We start from the raw sequence: 23,139 nt of genomic DNA, 5'->3' as shown, positions 1-23,139 counted from the left end.
AGCATGTTTCAGTCTAGCCTGAAAACATCTTATTATACACATCTTTTCCCATGCAAATCTTTGATTGAAACATTAAAAAGTGAAACATTGATTTAGATAATTTTAAGTGATCATGCAAAAGATGTGAAATTAAAAAAGTACAAACCATATTGTATGTATGAAAATATTGATAGACTGGTTCGATGTTTAATTTCACAAGTAGCTGTTTAATGGAAAGTTGTGCAGTTCCAACTGAACAGCAGATCTCTGTCCAATGACAGCTGCAGTCTGGCCAGCATCTCTCTCTCTGTTCTTTCTGGACACATTTTCACAGCGCAAAAGATTCAACGGATGCTTCGCAATTTCTGTGAGAGCATACACAGCAGAAGGTTTACACAGCAATGAGAATAAGTAAGTGATATGAAACCATACCTGTGCCTTACAATCTTTAGGTATATAGAACTACAGTCCTGAACTTCTTTCTGTTTAAACCTTGCAAAACTGTCTTGAGGAGAGTAGAATAGCGTAAAATAATGATGGCGAATGGCATGGTGGTATGTGGGCTCCCTCTAGTGGTAAGCTAAGTCTCCTAAAAAAATTAAGATTAAATAATACACTATGCTCTGACTTAGGAATTTCTGAAATATTAAAATATACAGTTCTGCTATCACGTCAAAATACATGAAGACAGAAAACTAAACAGCAGTGACATTTTGTAGGGTTACTGAAGTTGGCTATGTGTTGGCTAGCTACACAGCTGTGGTTTGCATAATATAAACACATTAGCACAGTGAAGCTGGAGAATGAATGCTAACTTTTTTCCATTGATAAAAGTTAATGTGAAGGTTCCCGATGGTTTGGGACAAATGCAATTGCATGGCAGGATTGCAAACGGACCAAACTTCAGTCAGGAGAACAACTGAGATAATCCATCCACAATACAAGGTTAGTCATTAACCCTCTACTGCATGACTTTTTAATTTTTTCCCTATTTTGGGGGAGCTTTAGGGTCCCTAATGATATATCAATCATAAAATTTGACAAGAAATGTATTCTAAAGACACTTCTTCAGCTGAGAGTCAGAGAGTAGAAACACACACGCTGCAGTTTTTACTTGCAAGGGCAGTCACAGAGCGCTCGCACCCGAGAGTGTGGCTCAAGGACTTGCACTCTGCCACTGCCCTGGTCTTTATTTATATACAAGGGTAATACAATAGTGAATACCTCTGTTCATAGACAGAGGAATGTTGGTGCGTATGTATGTGCGTATGTAGGTGTATGTGTGTGTGTATGTTTGTGTGTGATTCTGAAGGATGCGGCCCCTCTTCTTGTTAGGGAGTGAAGATAAGAGTGTTCAGCTCTCCTCTTCCTGGTAGGGAGTGAAACTGCTTGTTGTGGGAAGAAACTTATAAAAGAACAGAACAAGTCTTGTAGTGAACAACAGTCTAAGTGATCAAAAGGTCATCATGCAGTATTCTATCATATGCAAACTTATATCATTAAAAGTTTATACTGACTACTAAGTACAATTTTCTATTGACACAATGTAAACATTTCACAGAACAATAAAACACCAAAATACATCCAACATTTGACCCACACACACACACACACACACACACACACACACATACATACATACATACATACATACATACATACATACATACATACATACATACATACATACATACATGTATGTATGTATATATATAAATACATGTGTGTGTGTGTGTGTGTGTGTGTGTGTAGTGGAAGACTCTGCAGTTTGATGTAGAAGTATTTATCTTTTTGTCCTACCCCCTTGATGTAGCATGTGCAAGGCACATAGTGCTTGACAATATGGAAAAACAAACAAGTGGTTTGCAGGTGGGCACATGACAGAGGGTGGAAAAGTGAGAGCAACTGGCTTCTCTGTGCTTAGATTATAATAATGTAACTATGTGTCTGTATGTGTGTGCAGTAGGGCTGAACGATATATCGCATTTGCGATAATATCGCGACATGATCAAGTGCAATTTTCTAACCGCAAAGGCTGCGATTATACTGCGATTATAAGGCTGTCCAAATTACTACCATATCCCAGAATTCATAGCGCGGCCCAGCCAAACTCCAGTTTCCAGCAATGGCGGCCGCTACTAAGTTTTAAAATTACTCATACTAATCTTTCTGGGTCACAAAATAAACTTTTAACATATTTTCAGGCGAGAAAGTAGTTGTGTAAACATCAAATATCTGCTCGGTTTATCAAGATATCCCATATTTGCAAAAGTGCTTCGACGTTTTCAGAGGCGTCTGCTACCCACCAGCTCGACAGCTAGCCGGGAGCTCGAGGGTTACTGATGCGGCCGAGAACGGCACAACTCCCGGCACATCATTTTCAGATCACCGCGGAGTTTCGCTGCTCGGGTTAAACGTAATATATAAGTCACTTAGACAACCTAAAAATGTTATTGTTGGGCTTTTTTCAGTGTTTTGTTTGTTCGTGAGTAAATCGGTTTGGCTGAGATTAAAGTTATTAGATTAGATAAAATAAAACTTTATTAATCCCCCGGGTGGGTTCCTCCTTGGTTTTCACACAGCTGACTAAACGTCAAACAGAAAACTTATTAAACAGAAGTATGAGACAGTCGAGAATTTACACCAGTGTCTGGTTATATTTTAGATAGCAAGAAGCAGACGGCCGAGTTTATTAAACTCCACCGAGACAGCGGTGACGCTAATCAGAACTAGCCTTCTGATTAGCTAATCAGAAGGCTAGACCGTCCAATTTCACGCCTTTAAACTTTAAAGGCGTGTTTGTGTGTGTGTTTATACAATTGCTATTATGTTTGCACTTTATGTGTAATGTTACTGACTGCAGAGATCAGTAAGATGTGTGTATTTTTTATTTATTAGTTTTATTTATTTAATATTATTTTTTAATTGAATGACTGTCTAGTAGTTCACAGATGTCAAAAAACTGAGTGTGGTAAAGCCACTGATTTTTTTTTATGTATATTTCTGCAATCTGCACATTGTACTGACTTTCATTTTAATGTTTACACCAGGGTTCCTTGTCAGCACTTTATGCTCAGATGTTTGTAAGCTAAAAATAAACTATTGTGTATGTTCAAATATACTGTTGTGATTGAAGAAGTTAAATAAAAATGTCAGTCATCAATTCATGCATCACCTCATGTCATCATAACAGAGGTCTGTCTTCCAGGAAAGAACAGTTTAAAATTAATGTAATATAGTATTGGCCATACTATATGATGTATTGCTTGTCTTTGTTTAATAATACAGAAGACAAAGACCTTAAAAAATAATCGCATATCGCATCGCAATCGCAATATTGGGGCAAAAAATCGCAATTAGATTATTTTCCATAATCGTTCAGCCCTAGTGTGCAGGTCAAACTGACTCAGTCAATGAGGCAAGGCAACACTAAAAATGGATAAATGGATTAGTTAGAAAAACAACACCCAGTATATTTCCTGTTAAAAATCAGTGAGGTGTAACAGTATAGAAATATAACTGCAAAAACCGTGCATAGTGTGAGGCTGTTTTGAGAGCAACTGCTGCAAAGCCACATACTAGCTAATCAGATATCAGTCCTGTTGTTCAGGAAAATGTGGTTGCATTTAATACAGAGAAAGGATTGGTTGTAATCTGTGAGACATGCGGACTAAATATTGAATTGACGACCCACATCCAGACAACGACAAGTGGAGTGTGGTGAAATTAAAGCAAGCTCTTAATTTCCAGGCTGTTGAAATCCAAAAAGGCAAAACACATAATCCAAAAAAGGTGAAACTGAAACTACTGTATTGGGGAAGGCTTCAGGACCCAGGGGATCAACGGGAAGATATAAAAGAGGAAGTAGAATCAGATGCTCTTATTCTCTGATGTGTGGCTCTAGACAATTGTGGTTTTGGAATGCTGGGAAGTTTTTGAGTGTGAAGAACATGAGATCTGGTCCCTGGGCCCTTAGAACATGAGTAGATCTGGTTGCCATTTAAGTACTTTATGATCATACTGCCCTTCATCAAAGATTCAAGGTGTAGACTTAATGTTTTTTAATGAAGTTTGTTGAAATGTATTGGTGATGTCTATTGTATTCATTAATTGTGTGGTTTGGCAAGCAGAGGAGTCAGCTCGAGTTGACCTTTGACCTTTGAATATAACATGAAAAAAATATATTGTCAGGTAACACTGTATCGTCTCCTGCAGGATGGGCTGCACATGTGTCACCATTTTTCTTTTCTCCTGTTGTCGATCTTACACCCTAGTTTGTTTTAGGGAAAGGGCCGTATTTTAAAAAGGATTTTATGCTTGGGTTTGTGTTCATGTCAACTGGGCTAGGGGCAATATTGTTTGGGCAATGTGCAATCCCTAAGTAGGGGGCTAACAACTCATAGGAATCTGCCCTTGCAATTGTTTATGATGAAATTACTTGTTGTGTCTAGTATAATTTATTTGCAGTGGTATAAATTATTTTCTCACGGAAGCACATAGTGCATGTAATGAGTGTCCCTGTGGTATCGTATTTACTTGGAGTGGATTTAGTTAGAAACAGTACCTGTGTGGGTTGTAAGGTTGTTAGTGGTCCAATTGTATTGCGAACCCTAATACAATTGTATAAAGATTTGCTGAAACTGACCTATTGTGTTATTTATTCTTGACTCGTCCCTGGACGATCTTTTGACTTGAAGTTTGTATAAGTTGGATTGCAGTGATTGACCCAACACAACTTTGAGGAGTGTTTATTGCAAATCACACAAAATGCTTAGTTGACTGGTTTGGTACCCAGTTCAGATTTTCAGCTGGTCTCCAGCACACACACACACAAGATGTGTGTTAGTGGAAGCTGCCCTGGCATCCCTGTGTGAAGTTGTTGCTGCTGCATTTGCAAAGAAGAGAATGTTGGAACTGGAGACCCAGTGTAGAAAGGTGCATTGCTGCATGTAATTGGGGAAGGGATAGATGGCAGAGAAACTGGTAACCCTGTGACGAGAAAAGGTTTGCTGCAGTTTATTGAAAAGTAGGGATAGTGGAGCAATGAACCAGCAACCCAGTGCCAGTAATGTTCATAAGGTGAATGATGGTCAAATGGCAGAAAAACCAGCCCCTGGTGCCAGGTTTGCTGCTGCATACTGCAAAGAAGAAAACAATAATGTAGAAACTGGCAGGAAAGGCTGCTGTGTTACAAATTAACAGTACAGGAGAAGAAAAACTGTCATCCCGGTTCCGGGAAGTTGCATCTGCATGATGCAAAGGAGCAATAGAGGAGAGAGAACCTGGACAAAGAACTGATATGGAGAAGAAGACTGGCAACACGGTGATGATAATGTTTTGTTGTTTTTAATAGTAGATGGCACAAGCTGCTAATCCAGTGCTGGAGAAGTGAGCTGCTATATTTTGCAAATGAAGGTTAGAAGAGAGAGAACTTGGTATCCCAGTGCAAAAAGCTTTGTGCTGCATTTGCAAATGAGGGATAGAGAGAGTGAGAACCTGGCGTCTTAGTGGTAGAAAAACTTGCTTCTGCATTTTGCGAACGTGAAGCTGGAATCCAGGTGTCAGGATGCCGGTGCCCAAAATCTTGCTGCTGCATTTTGCGAAAGAAGGATAGAGGGAAGTGCCCATAGCTTTTTTGTTTGTTTGTTTTTTGTTTTGCAAACAATAGATAGATGGCAGAAAACTGACATCCAGAGGCAGAAGGGTTCCCTGATGCCTTTTGCAATAATAGATGCAGACAGGTTTGTTGCTGCATTTTCCAAATGAAAGATAAAGAAAGAATCTGGCATCCCAGTTCTGGAAGGGTTCACTGCTGCTTTGCATTTAAAGGATCAATGAAGAAAAACTGAATTTTTTTAAAAACTGCAAAAACATAATCCAAAGACGAGGTGTGCAGTCTCAGATAATAAATTCCTGTCCCTACTCCACAGACCCACTCTCCAAAGATCCCGTCATGGAGTTCTTTAAAAGCCTAAAAATTGCACCACAGGTTAGAAACTGAGGTGCAGACGTAGGATATCTGATGTGATCTTCAAAGCTTGTTCCCTTTAGAAAGACCCACAGGAAGCTGTTTTAATGCAGAGGACGTAAAGTGCTGATTTCTCCATGTGGAGCTCAATTGAGCTGCTTTCAGCGCTGTACACACAAAAAGACTAAAAGTGCCATAATAGCCAATAAAAATACAATAAAACACAATTTAAAAAAAAAGATAGTTTCAAAATAAATAAGGAATTCAAAAATAATATTTATTATTTAGTGACAATAATTACATAATGGTAGTCCCTCTTCAGGAACATGATTTACATGTTCAGGTCTTGTCAGCAAATAACTACTGAGTAACCGAAGTAATGACGATATAACATTATTACATCATTATTAATAGTTAAAGCTGTATCAATCAGGTCATGAACTGAATTAATAAATGCATTGTATTACAAATACATTAGTCACATCTTGATAAAAACAAATGCAGTTTAGAAGCATCCAGAAATAATCTTGGAGCCTGAGAAGGGGCAAATGACAACACCCAAAGTCCATCATGGATAAGAGCTATTGCATAACGTGAGGCTCAAGAAATTAAAAATCACACATAGCAATGTTTTTCTTTTCTTTTTCTTTTTTTTAGATATTTTTTTTTCTGAACAACTAAAGAAGCAGGATGTGCACTGATCAGCATGAAAGCAAGAGATAGCATTTGTGCAAGAAATTAAGCAAAGCATTACTAGAATAAATATTCATTCTGATACACAAGCAAAGCAACACCTAATACATTTCCTGTTAAAACAGGAAGTTAAGTCCGGTGTTACAAAAAGGAACTAACTAATCAGACCACAGTTCGTTAGTTCAGGAAATTGTGGTTGCATTTCATTATAGAGAAGGAGCTGTCATAAACTGCAAGATAAGCAGACTAAATGTTGAATTGAGGCCTGGCCCGTGAAGGGAATCATGTTTTCATGGAAGCCTTGTTGTGTGCTGTTTAAGAGACTTTTCTCTTTTCAGGAGGCTTTATTCTTGTCCCATTATCAGAGAGATTGAAATCATTTGGTACTTTGACCATTGTACTATTCAAGAATCTGCTTGTTGATCTGACTATAACTACAGATAGGCCGTTGTGTGTGTGCTGATTTTTTTTCTAAAACCTGGTTTCCTGTTTTCTGTTTGATGTCATTCAGGGACCGCCATGTGAGCGCTAATATTTAGACCACCAAACAGGTGGTCCTCTGATTGCGGGCACTGTTGTCCTGTTTTCTTGTTTATGCATAACAAAATTTTCAGCCCAGGTTGAATTTCAGATTGGAAGTGAAACGATAATTCAAGTGAAATGAAGTACGAAAGCATATGATTTAGTCCACTTTTATTTACATATATATTATTAATTACATGAACAACAGGAGAGGATAAAAGAAGAAATCAAATTCTTAGTTCGTGTGTGTGTGTGTGTGTGTGTGTGTGTGTGTGTGTGTGTGTGTGTGTGTGTGTGTGTGTGTGTGTGTGTGTGTGTGTGTGTGTGTGTGTGTGTGTGAATTAAATTGAATACATTCTTATTTCCCCTTATACATATTGTAATGTCTAAACATCAGAGCCCTGCATTAAACAGCTGTTTGGTCCGCGGCCAGGCCCCTCAAAAGCTGATATGTCCTCCTCTGAGCTTTCAAATTCCTGCTCTGATGTCTGGTCTTACTCCACCTATTGCCCCTTATAGCTGTCCTGAGTAAAATAATTTCTGCCTCATCCTGCCCTCTACTTCCTGAAGTATGGACATTGGTTTAACATGCGAGGTACTTACACTTCTTTTCGAAGGGGTAAAACTATTGTGCATTTCTGAAATCCTACTAAATCAAAGTTCAGACTTGGAAATAGAAGAAACAACTTGAGTTTAAGCAACAGAATCATGCTATCTACAGTACCACTCCCTTGTGTCCATAAAATCTGGAAGTTTCAATTTCCACCATTTTGAAAAGAACATACAGAAGGAGTCATATAGATTGCATAGATGGAGCTTGATGGAGCAGTCTAATACTGTTTTTCCCTAAAGTTTAAGTAACTGGATACAGATTGAATTGTCTATTAAGCACAATTCATTTAAATTTTCACATTGTATTTAAGGTTCTGGTTATCTAGTTAAGGTTGATTGATATTTCTGTTACATCAGTGTCAGCATTTCAATAATTTTAAAGCATGTTTATCCCAACCTTTACACTTTTTGTTAATTAAAAAAGTAATTTGTCTACTTTAAAATAAAGGTATAAGCAAAAATACACCAGCTATTTTTACTTTTACAGTCCAAGTTGACAGTCCAAGTTTTCCTCAGTTGGACTTTTACAGTCCAACTGAGGAAAACAGAGAGCAGTAATTAGATTTAATTACTGCTCTCTGTTTGCCTCAATGAATGAGTTAATACACTTACACATCAAAGTACTATGACTGTATCAGCCTGAATCAAGGTTTAATTTTATTAGTGACTGTTAAATGGATAGTTGTGCAGTTCCATCTAAACAGCAGAGCTCTGCAGGGTGAATTGTTGTGAAGTGTTCAGGCTGGTGCTTCTCTCTCTCTTCTTCCTGTTCACTTTTTCACAGCGCAAAAGACTCAACAGATGCTTTCGCAACTTCTGCGAGAGCATATATAGCAGAGGGTTCATACAGCAGTGAGAATAGGCAAGCATTTCACAGATATGGTAGGCAACTGCTAACCGTTTCAGTACCTTACAATCATTGTTTGTATTGAGAGACTTGATTAAAAGCATAATATGGTATGGCCCCCAGCAAATGAAAAAGGCTGCAACAATACACAACAGCACAGCCACAGTCCTGAACTTCCTTCTGTTTAAACCTTGCAAAACTTTCATGAGGATGGCAGAGTAGCAGAAAATAATGATGGCAAATGGGAGGAAGAATAGCAGTGACACTTGGAGATAATGTCCAAGCGTGTCTTCAGATTCATCATAGCAATAGTTTTTACCTTCCCAGCTTTCAACCTTTACTTTCATTGCATCACTCAGGGACGCTAAGATGCTGATGACCCAGGCAGCTATACAGGCACCAATTGCACACTTCTTCACTCTGGCATGGCTGATCGGCCAGTTGTGCAGTACAACAGTAGTAAAACGATCCACTGTCATAGCAGTCAGCAGAATGACACTGCTGTACAAACCAACAGCGAATCCAGCAGTGATAACTTTGCAGACAAAGTCCCCAAAGACCCAGTTGTGTAGGTGATCAGCGGCCCAGAATGGAAGTGTGATGGTGAAGATCAAATCAGAGCAGGCCAGGTTCAGGATGAAAATATTTGTGATACTTTTCAGATTCTCGTAGATGAAAAGAACACATAAGAGGAGGCTGTTGCATATGATACTGAGGATGAAGATCAAGATGAAAAGGGGACCAGTGATGGTGGGAACATTAGTATCACACATGTATTCAACAAGACCACTCGTTCTGGATGTGGATGTGAAGTTTGCCATTTTCAATCTTCTGGAAAACATACATATAAAATAAAATGCAATCAAACACAATGACTGAGCAGTTTTCTCTAAAGTGACAGAAACTGTTGATTTTGGTTCTAATTTTTGTATATTATATAAAACCAAAGTGACTAAAAAAGTATCAAATTTCAGAAAACAAAAACAGCAACTTACCTCAAACATCAACTGTCAAGTCTTCTGCTGAATTGCCCTGTGATTCAGCACAAAAGCTGTACAATGTTCTTCAGAAAACTAATAGTTCCTCCTTTTGTTTCACATTAATTCAGAGATTCTGCCTTAACAAAAACCACATTATGAAACAAAAAATTCAAAGTTAACTTGTGCAACAAACTGTCACATGAAAAATGAAACTTCATCAAAATTAAACCTGACAAATAGCTGTCTATACGCATGTTACATTCCTCTGAACTTACCTCTATCTCAGGTCTTCTGTTGAACTGCACTGTGGTGAAAAACGTGTGATGTTCGTGAGATATCTGATAGTTTGTCTCGTCTTTGAGCTAGAGTACCACCCTAACGAAAGCCACACTGTGAAGAAAAAAAAGCAAAAAGCTTGAGCAATCACTTTTTTCTACATTGAAATGAAATAAAATAATGTTGAATGTATTTTTTTTTCAAGCCATCTAATCAAAACAGACTCAATCAAAAGTTACATTTATTTACATAAATAAATGCAGAAACCCCAGTATTCTGTTCAAAAGAAAGTATTTCTTGCTGAAAACATGTAAACATTATATAAATACAACTAAATATGAAAACATAAAATCCAACACAGATCATAAAAATGGTGTTGATTTATGATATCTCTAATGCTGTGTAGAGCATAAAAAGGTAGACCAACATATTAAAGTGCTAAAGTAGTACAGCAGCAAGGCTCTTGATGAGGAAGCAGATAAGAAGAAAATTAAAATTGAAACAAAACATGTTACACACCACTGTGGTTAAAAAGAAGCCTCACACTCTTATTCTGTTGTTGTTGTTTTTTTCTGTTAGACCCTTTACAATAGGGCTACACTCTGACCCCACCAGCCTGATTTGTCTGAGATCTTGTCACCAGAAATTTGCCATTGTTATAGAGCCTGAATATTTGAGTTACTGTAATAGTTTTGGTAGCAAAAACCATCCATCCATCCATTTTCTTCCACTTCTCTGGAGCTGGGTGTTGGAGTGATTTTGTTAAAAGTTGTCATTGTTGCATTTAAAATTGTGAACCTTGTCTTAAACTGCAGGCACACTTGCAGGTAACATTCTGGTTTCCTTATTTAGTAAGGAATGTTTACTTCCTGCCATTTATGGGCTCACCTATGCTTGTATATGGTGGACCATTAAAAGGGGTTAAGACATATACGGGGTGAGGGGAGATGACCCTTTTTATGACTAGGGATGTTGTTAAAACAGTTGTAACCAGGAAGTTACATATACAAACACAAACACACACACACACACACACACACACACACACACACACACACACAGTGCCTTAACTTTTATGACACACCATATGGGTTTTACAATGGGAGGGGAGACTGGAGTTGGCTGGGATCAGGTGGGGAGCTTGCAGCTCCAAGATCCTGACCAGACCGGCTTCCCTTGCAAGTTAAAATGGATTGAGGTCTAATTATCTTGCTTTGTTCACGGTGAACAAAGCAAAGCCTGCAAGTGCAGACCTAACACCGGGCTGCAGGGACAGCAGCCAAAGCAGAGAAAGCCAGACCTGCCTCTCCCTGGCGACCTCCTCTAGGTTATCAGGGGAACACCAAGGCATTAACAGGTCAGCCAAAAGGTATATTCTCTCCAGCATGTCCTGGGTCTGCCCCAGATTCTTCTTCTGGTGGGCCAAAACCACCTCAACTGCATCCTTTCGATGTGGAGAAGATAATCGGAGCCCCTTCCAGATGGCCAAACCTCTCACTAGGGATGGGTATCGAAAACCTTGTTGAGAACTGGTTCCCACTGTTTCAATTCCTTGGAATTGTTTGCCATTTTTGTAAAACAATTCCCTTATCGATTCCAGTCGCCCCGAATGACGTCACCACGTTGCGGAGCGTCATTTACCTGGCAGGAAACATGGCGGCTCAAACGCTCAAAAGTTTGATTATACTTTACGAGAACGGATGACAACAGGGCAACTTGCAATACTTGCCAAGTAGATATTTCATTTAAGGGAGGAAACACTACGAATATGAAAAAGCATTTGCTCACAAAACACACGATAACCTTAAATGAATGTCATGTTTTTAATTCCGCTCGACTTGTGAATCTCAACCCAGCAGCAGCGGTAACGTTGGCACGTCCTCTCCCGTTAATGCGGCAGGTAAATAATCAACTAACAGTGCATATTATGTTAGCGCGATCTGCCTTATTACAAAACCTGCTATTACTGTGCATTTAGGTGACCATGATGAGAGAGACAGACAGAGTCTGGCTGGCTCAGATGCTGGCAGTTCTCACTGCAGTCTACCGGTAGCGTCTCCTTTCAGGCCAGGATAGACGAATGTTACTGAGCAGTGACTAAGTTTGTGGTAAAAGGTTTGCACCCATTTGCCACAGCAGATGCCCTGATTTTCGGTAAGTGAATGTGTTTAATTGTAGGCAGGGACATTACTGGATATTCTTGTGTAATTGCTACAGAATAATTTATGTTATACTTTGTTATTGCTACAGAAGAATATTTATTTTGTTATTTTACATTTACAATTTTTTTTCCTGGGGACCCTGTGACACCCCATTGAAGAGCCGTAGGCTGTGGATCTCTTAAGATCTCACTGTTGGGTTTGTAAGGCCATGTTACTCCTAAATTTCTATCTTGTTCAAAGAGAAGATATAAAACAAAGTTCTAAGCTATTCGACCTTAGTGTTCTCCTTTTTTAAAAGAATCGATAAGAGAATCGATAAAGAATCGAATTGTTAAACAGAATCAAAAATGGAATCGGAATCGTGAAAATCTCATAGATACCCATCCCTACCTCTCATCCTGTATACAACAACAACAACAACTACAACTACAACTACCTCTCTGCATTTAACCCATTCACTCACTAAGGGAGAGGCCAGCCACCCTTTGGAGAAAGCTCATGTCCACCACTTGTATCTGCAATTTTGTTCTTTCAGTCACTACCCAAAGCTCATGACCATAGGTGAGCGTAGGGACATAGATTGACTGGTAATTCAAGAGCATCACTTTTACGCTCAGCTATCTTTTAACCACGACTGCATTATTGCGGCTGCAGCACCAGTCTGTCCATCGCTCTCTTGCCCCCCTCTCACCTTAGCTCAAACCAATTTTTAATAATCTTCGCTAACCAGCAAAAGTTAATATCTGCCATTGACAGCTGCCACTCCCTTTTAATTTTGTTTTGTTGTGTCAATCCCAAATTATTAAATGTTTCTAGAATACTGGAACCAGATCTTTGGGCACAACAAATCTCAAGTCCCTTATCTCTTAAATTTGGCTTGAACAGCTAAGCCTCTTGACTGTGTTTGTAGGTGCCAGTCACTTATTACAACTAATTTTCTAACATAAATATTTTTAAGTAGAAGTAGTTCTAATCTGAGTTGAGTTTGGGTCTGGGTCCCAGTGGGTCTGTGGCACAATGTTTATGTGTTTGGTCTTTTATTTCTGGTTTCTTTAATGTTCTGAGGTTAAGATTGTGTTCCAGGTTTTGTTTCTTATTATAGTTGTAATTGCTCTATGCCACAGGTGTGGAACTCCAGGCCTGGAGGGCCAGTGACCTGCAGGTTTTAGTTGTGTCCTTGATACAACACAGCTTATTTAAAGGCTAAATTACCTACTCAGCATTTTTTGAAGTTCTCCAGAGGCCTGGAAATGAACTAATTATTTGATTCAGGTGTGTTGACCCAGGGTGTTATCTAAAACCTGCAGAACACCAGCCCTCCAGGAGTGGAGTTCAACACCTCTGCATGCCTACTCTTTGTAATGTCAGGTTTTAGTTTGGTTATCTACAGGGTGGGCCATTTATATGGATACACCGTAATAAAATGGGAATGGTTGGTGATATTAAAGTCCTGTTTGTGGCACATTAGTATATGTGAGGGGGCAAACTCCTCAAGATGGGTGGTGACCATGGTGGCCATTTAGAAGTCGGCCATCTTGGATACAACTTTTGTTTTTTCAATAGGAAGAGGGCCATGTGACACATCAAACTTATTGGTAATGTCACAAGAAAAACAATGGTGTGCTTGGTTTCAACGTAACTTTATTCTTTCATGAGTTATTTACAAGTTTCTCTTTGTTCACAGCCATTTACATGTCGAAGAGGTTAACACATGAGGTGCATGTATCCAGTCTAAAACCCTGGTATAATTTGCAGCCACTACAGAGGTTAGATAGCGCCTCCTCACAGTTTGCACCGAGGTCTCGCGCTGAATAAAACCGGTGATGTTAAAAAACACACCGTAGTGGTCAGAGACAGCCAAATCAACAACAGAGGACACACTGTTGGACAGCCCATAGGTGATGACCAGGTCCAGAGTGTGTCCTCTGTTGTGAGTCGGCTGCGTGACGTGCTGGGTAAAATCCATACAGTGAAGAATGTTTAAGAATTCTTTTGATGTACAGTCAGAAGGATTATCTATGTGCAGGTTAAAATCACCGGTTAAAATGATCATGTTATATTTTGAGTGTATGTGTACTGTTCTCTCTATGTGTTAAACTCCCTGAGTGTGAACATAGATAAACAGCCAGCCAAACTCCTTTTCAAGAGCCAGGAAGGTGAGCGTACTTGCTCCTTTAATGACTCCAAACATAGCAATCATCTTGCACTGACATCATTGAACTGGAGTGAAACTAGAAAAACACATAATACAAAACTCTTAATCGATTGACATATAATCAGCAGGTAAATATATTCAGGCACTTACACAGGAGACCATGAAATAAGTATACTGTAGATATGCAAACTGATATTACTACAAAGAAAAACAAGCAGGTAGTGGGTGAGCGTACACTTGTATCATTAGCTCAGAAGCTACACCCTATAACTGCACTTCAAAGAAGGTACAAAATAATGTCTCAAAACACCCTATTATTAATTGCTTAATATACAAAGAACTGACAGAACTTACGACTGTTGCTTTCTGAAGGACTCCTTTGAAGGATTGCTTTGGATTCCACATGAATGATTACAAAGTTGTAGCCATGCTTTTCCCACTGTTCTCTGCATTTCCTGCTTCCTGTCTATGCACAATGCAAAATAAAAGCCTCCCTGTCTATCCAGATGTCAAAATAAAAGATTCAACATTTTTCAATATATAACAATAGAAATACACTTCACACTTATTTGTGTCATTAGCATATGAACATATTGAAAACAGAACACTCCCCGTCTGGCATTCCCAAATATGCCACTTCATGCTTAACTGTCTTTGGTTAACTTAGGACTCTCTATTGATAAGAGCAAAATAACATCACTTATAGGCCTTGAGAAAGTCTTTACTTTGCCTTGTGATGCTGTTCTGACTTCCACTTTGCGCACCTTCCCATCACTACTTGGAAAGGTGGTAGTGACCAACCCCATCGGCCACTCGTTACGAGATGACTGCTTCTGTTTGAGCAACACTACATCACCCACTTGTAAGTTGCGACATGCCACTTGCCACTTGGCTGCAGAGTGTGTAGATATTCATTTCTCCATCGGGTCCAGAATTCATCAGCAAGTACCTGTACTTGCAGGTTTCTGCGTTACTATCATAGCGGGAGTCAGCAGCAGTGGTGAAGAAGGATCTTTGGAGACTGGGATCAATGGCCTTGCATTGATTATAGCAGACACCTCTGCCATCAATGTACAGAGCACTTCATGACTCAGGGAACTGTGTTTACCGTGAGACAACATGGAGTCCAGTATCCTCCTGGTTACACCAATCATGCGCTCCCACACACCTCCCATATGCGAGGCATGTGGAGGGTTGAACTCCCATGTACAGCCGTGTTCGTAGAGGTAACTCAGGATCTTGTCTTGACTCTGATCATCTTGTCTTATTCCTAATTCAGAACATGCTCCAACAAAGTTTGTACCACAGTCTGACCTCAGCTGCTTCACAGGCCATCTTAAGGCAAAAAGTCTGCGTAGTGCATTGATGCAGCTACTTGAGTCCATGGACTCAATGACTTCTATATGCACAGCCCTGGTACTCATGCACGTGAAAAGGATCGCCCATCGCTTACTCTGAGCTGCTCCACCTCGAGTTCTTCGGGTGATTACCTCCCACGGATCAAAAACATCCAACCCTACATATGTAAAGGGAGGAGACATGCTCAGACGTTCTGGGGGAAGGTCGGCCATTTTCTGGACTTCCAGTTTTCCTCTCAGCTTGCGGCAGACAATACAGGAATGGATTACAGAGCTAATCAACCTTTTGCCGGCAACAATCCACAGGCCTTCCGCTCTGATTGCCCCTTCTGTAAACTGTCGTCCTTGATGTTTTATCTTTTCATGGTAATGGGTCACTACCAATTTGGTCACATGATTCTGTTTTGGGAGAATGATTGGATTTTTCCTTCCAAGACTAACAGTGGAGTGTTTCAGACGTCCACCAACCCGTAAAAGACCGTTGCACATGAAAGGGTCTAGCTTGAGAATTGTGCTTGTCTTTGAAATTGCTCTATTCTCTTGCAGTGCAACATACTCTTCTGGATAAGCATCCCTTTGGACCAACCTAAGTATGGTCAGCTTGTCTGCCTCCAGTTCTTCTGGAGTATGAAGTTTGTTGCACATATGCCATCCTCTACATGTATTTGGGGGGTTGGTACTGAATGATTGAGTCTGGTGGCTCAAGAAGGCAACTGCTCTCAGTAAAGACCTCCAGGTGGAGAAGCGTTGGAACCTATTTGAAGTCAACTTACCCTCGGTTATATGGGTAGCACAGGATGTCAGCTGTGGTCTTACCTCCACATCTGCATCTGGTTCCACCAGCTCAAAGGGCTCATGTGTTTCAGCCACAGGAGGCTTGTGAAGAAAATCTGGACCTGTAAACCACATAGTCTCTCCAAGCCGAGATGCTGGGACCGATCTGGTGGCTAGGTCAGCTGGATTCTGATCTGTTGGCACGTAGTGCCACTGCTGAGGAGAAGTTGTCTGTCGAATTCGGTGAACACGATTGTGCACATACACATAGAATCGTTTAGAATCATTGTGGATGTATCCGAGAACCACCTTGCTGTCACAGAAAAACTTCACAGTATCAGGTTTAAGATCGAGTTCCCTGAGGATTAGTTCTGCCACTTCGACGGCCAGCACTGCCCCACAGAGTTCCAGGCGAGTGATTGTGGGCTCTGGTTTAGGAGCTAGCTTGGCTTTCCCAAGTACAAAGCCGACTCGACACTGTCCATCTGTAGTGATGACTTTCAGGTAAGCTACTGCTCCTATGGCCCAGTTTGAGGCATCAGAAAATACACACAGCTCAGTATACATGGCAGTGGAGAGGGACTGTTGTATGTAGGCACGAGGAAGCTGAAGATTACTTAGATCCTGTAGTGATCTTCTCCATGTTTCCCATTCATTTAACTTGTTTGTGGGAAGTTCTGTATCCCAGTCGCATATGTCAGCTGAAAGTTCCCTTAGTAGTGCTCGTCCTCGGATGGTCACTGGAGCAGCCAAGCCCAGTGGGTCGAAGAGGCTGTTAACTGTCGATAGCACTCCTCGGCGAGTGAAGGGTTTGTTGTCAGCTGCAACCTTGAATGTGAAGGTGTCAGAATCTATCCTCCAGCACAGACCAAGGCTTCTTTGTGCTGGGAGAACTTCCTCATTTAGCGCCAAGTCTTTTAAACCTGTAGCCAGATCTTCAGGGGTGAAAGCCTGCATCACTTTGATACTGTTGGAGGCAATCTTATGCAGTTTAAGATTAGATCTTGCCAGTGATGCTGGAGTGCGCTTGAGAAGGTCAATAGCCTCTGCTTCTCTCGAGAGAGAGATCAGTCCGTCGTCCACATAAAAGTGTCTCTCCACAAACTGGCGTGTGTCAGGTCTGTATTTGTGCTCACCCTCTTGGGAAGCTCTTCGAAGTCCATATACAGCGACTGCAGGCGACGGGCTATTCCCAAACACATGCACGCGCATGCGGTATTCCCCTACTTCCTTTGTCAGGTCATGATCTTTGTGCCAAAGAAATCTTAGATAATTTCTGTGGTCCTCTCTCACCATGAAACAATAGAACATCTGTTGGATGTCGGCTGTCACAGCAACAATGTCCTTTCTGAACCTGAGCAGCACTCCTAACAGGGAGTTATTTAGGTCAGGGCCTGAGAGCAGGACGCCATTAAGAGAAATGCCACTTTCTTGTGCGCTTGAGTCAAATACTACGTGTATTTGATCGGGTTTTTGGGGGTGGTAGACCCCAAAAATGGGTAAATACCAACATTCTTCATGTTCTTGGAGAGAAGGTGCCTTCTCAGCGTGCCCATTTTCGAAGAGCTTCTTCATGAATGCAATGAACTGCTCTTTCATTTTAGGATTTTTGCCCAATGTGCGATCCAGAGAGTGGAGACGAGACAAGGCTTGAGCACGGTTGTTTGGTAGGCGTGGTCTGGGCGACCTGAATGGTAGTGGAGCAACCCAGCTGTTTTGTTCATTCTGACAGAACTCCTTCTGCATGATGTTCAGAAAGCTCACGTCTTCAAACGACAAAGCCGGTTCGTTATCACATGTCTGTCTTGTGAATACGCTTACCCCAAGTTTTTCCTCAGCAGGCATGTTGATGGAGCCATAACTGGACAGGCAAGGGTAAATATCGGGTCTTTTCTCCCCGCCATATGCCAACTTTTCTTTCACAGATATTTCATTCTGACATGGCACCATGAAAGATGGACGTCCATTAGGCAAGACACTAGTCTTATAGACAGCTACAGTAGGCTTGTGTGCCCTGTTGATGCAAACTTCCCCAACTATCACCCATCCCAAATCCAACTGCTGGGCAAAGGGAGCATTGTGGGGGCCGTTAATTTGTTGCCTTACTTTGTGTACACGTATGAGATCTCTTCCCAGTAAGATCAAAATCTGTGCTTCGGGATCTATCTCAGGAATGTAAGGCGCTATGGGCATCAAGTGGGCATGGGAACGTGCTACCTCTGTTGAGGGGATTTCAGACCTGTTGGTCATGATGTCATTACATTCAATGAGTGGAGGTAAGTCTAAGCACACTTCACCGTCTAAAGCCTCATTCTGGAAACCGACTGCCTTTCTCCCTGTCATCTCAGTAGTACCAGCGCATGTCTTCAGCAAGCACGGGGAAAGGTTGCTACTGATCCCAAAGAGCTGGAAAAACTCTGATTTGGCCAGCGAGCGATTGCTCTGGTCATCCAGGATGGCATACATCTTGACTGAGCGTTCTCGTTGTCCCTTTGGAAAAACTCGCACCAGGCAGATCTTAGCACAAGATCGTTCAAGGAGACCAACTCCACAGACTTCAGTGCACTTTGAGGTTACCTCTGTTGTGGAGTTGTTTCGCTGGTCTGTATCTGACACGGATGCAGGAGGCGACACTTCTGGGAGAGTAGTCTCCGGATGAAGAGCAGTGCAGTGCTTATCACTCTGACATTCATTGCACTGTAGGTTCATGTGACATTCCCTTGCAACATGAGTAACAGAGCAGCACCTAAAGCACCGTCTGTGGTCCTTTAATAATTTCTTCCGTTCCATGAGTGGTTTCGCTTTAAAGACCCTACATTTTTCCAGAGGGTGGGGTTTGTTGTGAAGTGGACAGTACTTAGCAGGATCATTTGCGCCTCTCCCATCTGTTTCTTCTCTATGTCTGGAGCTTGGATTAGCTACTGTGGACACATTTGTCTTTCGAACGGCTATGGCAGTTCTCCCACCATCATGATTTGCCATGGGTTTTTCATTTCAATTATAATAACGGCTGCTGTTTGTCAAAACAAAACTGGGATCGTTTCTAGCCTTGACTTCACTGTTGACAAAATCCACAAAAAAGGCAAATGGGGGGAAGCATACCCTATGCTGTTCTTTATACCTTGAACCAGCGGAGAGCCATTTCTCTTGCAGGTTCACTGGCAGCTTTTCGACAATGGGGTTAATGCCTCTTGGAGTATCCAAGTAACTAAGTAGGGCTGCTCGATTATGGCAAAAATGGTAATCACAATTATTTTCACTGAAATTGAGATCTCGATTATTTGACGATATTTATTTAACCCTTTAAGATCTACTATAGAACCAAGTCCGCCAGAGCTTATATTATTTTTTTACATGTTGTAGTGCCATTTGTGGGAGCATTTCAAGTTGCTATACATCAATACAACTGTTATAGCCCATATTTTAATAATATGTATGCATTAAGTCCATAGTAACTACATTAATTGCAAAAACGTGCAATAAGCTACAAAAAAATTGAAAATCGTTTTTGTTTTTTTTACATATATTTCTACTTGGAGAAATTTAAGACGTTTGTCCCTCAAAACTTTAAATACAAAAAAGTTGCAAAAAATAGTTTACAACAACAGGAAATTTATTTTGAGTGTCTTCATAGTTTTACTTTGGAGATACAGCAATTTTTATATACTGCAGGAAAAACAAAAAAACAATCGTATGATGCAAATTTGCAAAGAAAACAGCATGAGCATCAAAATAAAATATTTCCAGCTGTGCAATTCGAGTTCTAAGCATCCCAGAAACTATTCAGAAACGTCAAACATGACTTATAAAAACACCAGTATAGGCTTTTAAGGCCTACAAGTAAAAAACTACATTTTCCGCGAATATGGCATCACTTCCGGTTTTGGACAGGAAATGGCGGACATGCGATAGTTCGCGCTGACGTCTGTTTCAATGTGGGAAGTGTTACGAACAGCTGATCGGATCGGCAAAGCGTGTTTCTGGAATATTATGTTTTTGTTCCTGCAAGCGCTTTTTATGCAATTTTTTGCAAAGCTTTATGTGGAAGGAAACCGTGACCGAGGACAAATGATGGAATAAGATATAAGTTTCATATGCAAAAAAAATTATTGCGCTAGCTTACATGGTTCAGGTTCTACAGGGATTTAAAAATAGTTATACAAAACGGTGCGTGCTGCTCTGACAGGCTTTAAAGGGTTAACAATAACAATGTATTGAATAATGACTTTAAAAAATAATATAAAATAGTGTGCAAATACTGATAACAGTGCAAATGTTTGCAATATAAGAAATAAATGAAAAATGTAAACATCTATGTTTAGTGAACTTTGCAGTGTTGATCTGTGGTGCAGCTACGACACCGTAGCAAAGTTTACACACTGTGTCTACTTGATCCACGTCTGACTCCGCGAACCCATAATGTTTCCACACCACTGAAGTTTGTTTTTTTTAACCTCTCTTTTCAACCAACGGCAGTCACTCTCCTCTCCAAATAACTTCTGCTTAGCTTTCCGAGCTTCCCTCGGGTCCTCCTAATTGTCGTGACACGTGTTCGAAATGCAGAGAGGTGCGCTCGATTTTCCACACGGAGCAGCGCGAGAGTAAAGCTTGAGGGAGGTGCTAATAATCGGCTCAGTCATTTTTAATGATCGTTGAAAGCCCAGATCGTAATCGAGATTAAAATTCGATTAATTGAGCAGCCCTATAACTAAGACCTGGTAGATAACCATCTTCCTTGGCTGCCAGTTTTATGTTTTCTCTCAACGTGAGGCGAGGGAAGCAGTCCAGTCACTTAAAGAGAGCACACTCTATCACTTCTGGGGTTGCATAACATTCTTGAAGTCTCAACCATGACAAATTAAGCGCAGCTTCAGGGTTAGTGATATGAGCAGCACGGATCCTTTTTACATGTTCTGATGATTCCTTGCCGAGCCATTTTACTAGTAGATCTAACTCTTCACTGGCTGTCAGCTCCAAATCCTGAATGGTGCTGAGGAAGGATGACTGCCAAGCTCTGTAGCCTTCTGGCTGATCATCAAATTTAGTGAGACCTGTGGTTACTAATTCCCTGCGTGCCAGATACTTTGCAAAGTCTAACATGCCTGTAGATGGAGTCTGAGAGTTTTGCTGTATGCTGTTCCTTTGAGAAGTATCTGAATGCCTGATGTGTGGACTGCGTTCTACAGATGCCTTACAAAAATAGCGAGGGCTCAATGGAGTGGGTTGAGGCGAGAATGGCTGCTGTCCTGTAGTTGGCTGATGCTCACTTAGCTGTGAGTAACCAGGGTTTGTAGATAAAGTGTTATATTCTACGTTGGATTCTGGGAGTTCTTGTTTTGTTGACAACGATGCTTTCTTAACATAGATGGGACTCAGTGTGGCTTGAGAATCTATGGCAGGTTTAAAACTGATTCGAGCTTGATCTTCGAGGTATGCCTCGGTTTGCTGTTTTATGGACAAAGGTGAGATGCCACTCCTGTTGCTGTGTATATCATCACAGTCTATGGCTGCTGCTGCTTCTAAAACCTCAGCCTCAGCAACAGCAACGGCAGCTGCTTTTTCAAGTTCCAATGCTTCTAGATCTGCCTCAAGAGTAGCCTTTTCTAAATCCAACTTGGCCTTATGTTTTTTTATTTCGAGCTCCCTCTGTGCAAATGTGGCCCTGGTGCGTGCAGCTTCAGCGATAGCTCTGGCGTACTTGCTCCTTTAATGACTCCAAACATAGCAATCATCTTGCACTGACATCACTGAACTGGAGTGAAACTAGAAAAACACATAATACAAAACTCTTAATCGATTGACATATAATCAGCAGGTAAATATATTCAGGCACTTACACAGGAGACCATGAAATAAGTATACTGTAGATATGCAAACTGATATTACTACAAAGAAAAACAAGCAGGTAGTGGGTGAGCGTACACTTGTATCATTAGCTCAGAAGCTACACCCTATAACTGCACTTCAAAGAAGGTACAAAATAATGTCTCAAAACACCCTATTATTAATTGCTTAATATACAAAGAACTGACAGAACTTACGACTATTGCTTTCTGAAGGACTCCTTTGAAGGATTGCTTTGGATTCCACATGAATGATTACAAAGTTGTAGCCATGCTTTTCCCACTGTTCTCTGCATTTCCTGCTTCCTGTCTATGCACAATGCAAAATAAAAGCCTCCCTGTCTATCCAGATGTCAAAATAAAAGATTCAACATTTTTCAATATATAACAATAGAAATACACTTTACACTTATTTGTGTCATTAGCATATGAACATATTGAAAACAGAACAGTATGTTTGTTAAAAATTCTGAAAATTCCTTGATAAAAGCAGCACTGTCTTTAGGTGGTCTATAAATTGTGACAGATAAAACTGGAGGGCTGCTAAAAACAATAGCATGGAATTCGAAAGTGGTGAAATTGTCAAATAAAATTTGTTTGGTGGTGAGTGTGTTGTTGGTTAAAGATGCAGTCCCACCACCTCTCTTACCACTTCTAATAGAAAAAGAGAAATTAAAATTTGGTGGGGAGGCCTCAGTGAGAACAACTGGTGCATCCGAACCCAGCCATGTTTCAGTTAAAAATAAACAGTCAAGTTTATTATCTAAAATTAAATCATTAATAATAAAAGACTTGTTCAACAGAGAGCGGACATTTAAAAGTGCCATACTGATCAAGACTGGTGGATTTTTGACAGTAGAGGTCAATGGATGTTGACATTTTTGAAGAGGCCGGAGGTTATTAATGTTTTTGGAGTTAGTGGATTTATGATAATTCTGATGCTCTCTGTTTGTGATTATGACGGGTATTA

At 40.5% G+C, this 23,139-nt stretch overlaps 1 protein-coding gene across 8 annotated transcripts; it reads right to left on the bottom strand.

The window, feature by feature from the left end:
- Positions 1–7,331: 7,331 nt before the first annotated feature.
- On the bottom strand, positions 7,332–22,520 carry LOC308383752 (chemokine XC receptor 1-like; the record flags this gene model as incomplete). Of its 8 annotated transcripts, none has more annotated exons than XM_080861856.1 (4): positions 7,332–9,449; positions 9,617–9,738; positions 9,877–9,991; positions 22,368–22,520. In XM_080861856.1, the coding sequence occupies one exon, from the start codon at positions 9,440–9,442 to the stop codon at positions 8,471–8,473; it is 972 nt and encodes a 323-aa protein (XP_080717982.1). In that variant the 3' UTR covers positions 7,332–8,470. The 8 variants fall into 8 exon arrangements, with proteins under 8 accessions (XP_080717982.1, XP_080717980.1, XP_080717981.1 ...); XM_080861854.1 differs by having other exon boundaries at positions 7,332–9,452; positions 22,368–22,518; XM_080861855.1 differs by having other exon boundaries at positions 7,332–9,452; positions 9,617–9,734; positions 22,368–22,518.
- Positions 22,521–23,139: the final 619 nt, after the last annotated feature.

The sequence above is a fragment of the Rhamphochromis sp. 'chilingali' genome, assembly GCF_963969265.1.
Source record: "Rhamphochromis sp. 'chilingali' genome assembly, chromosome: 16".
Classification (NCBI taxonomy): Eukaryota; Metazoa; Chordata; class Actinopteri; order Cichliformes; family Cichlidae; genus Rhamphochromis; species Rhamphochromis sp. 'chilingali'.
Note: the sequence above shows the minus strand (reverse complement) of the source record. Positions and strands in the feature narration are given on the sequence as shown.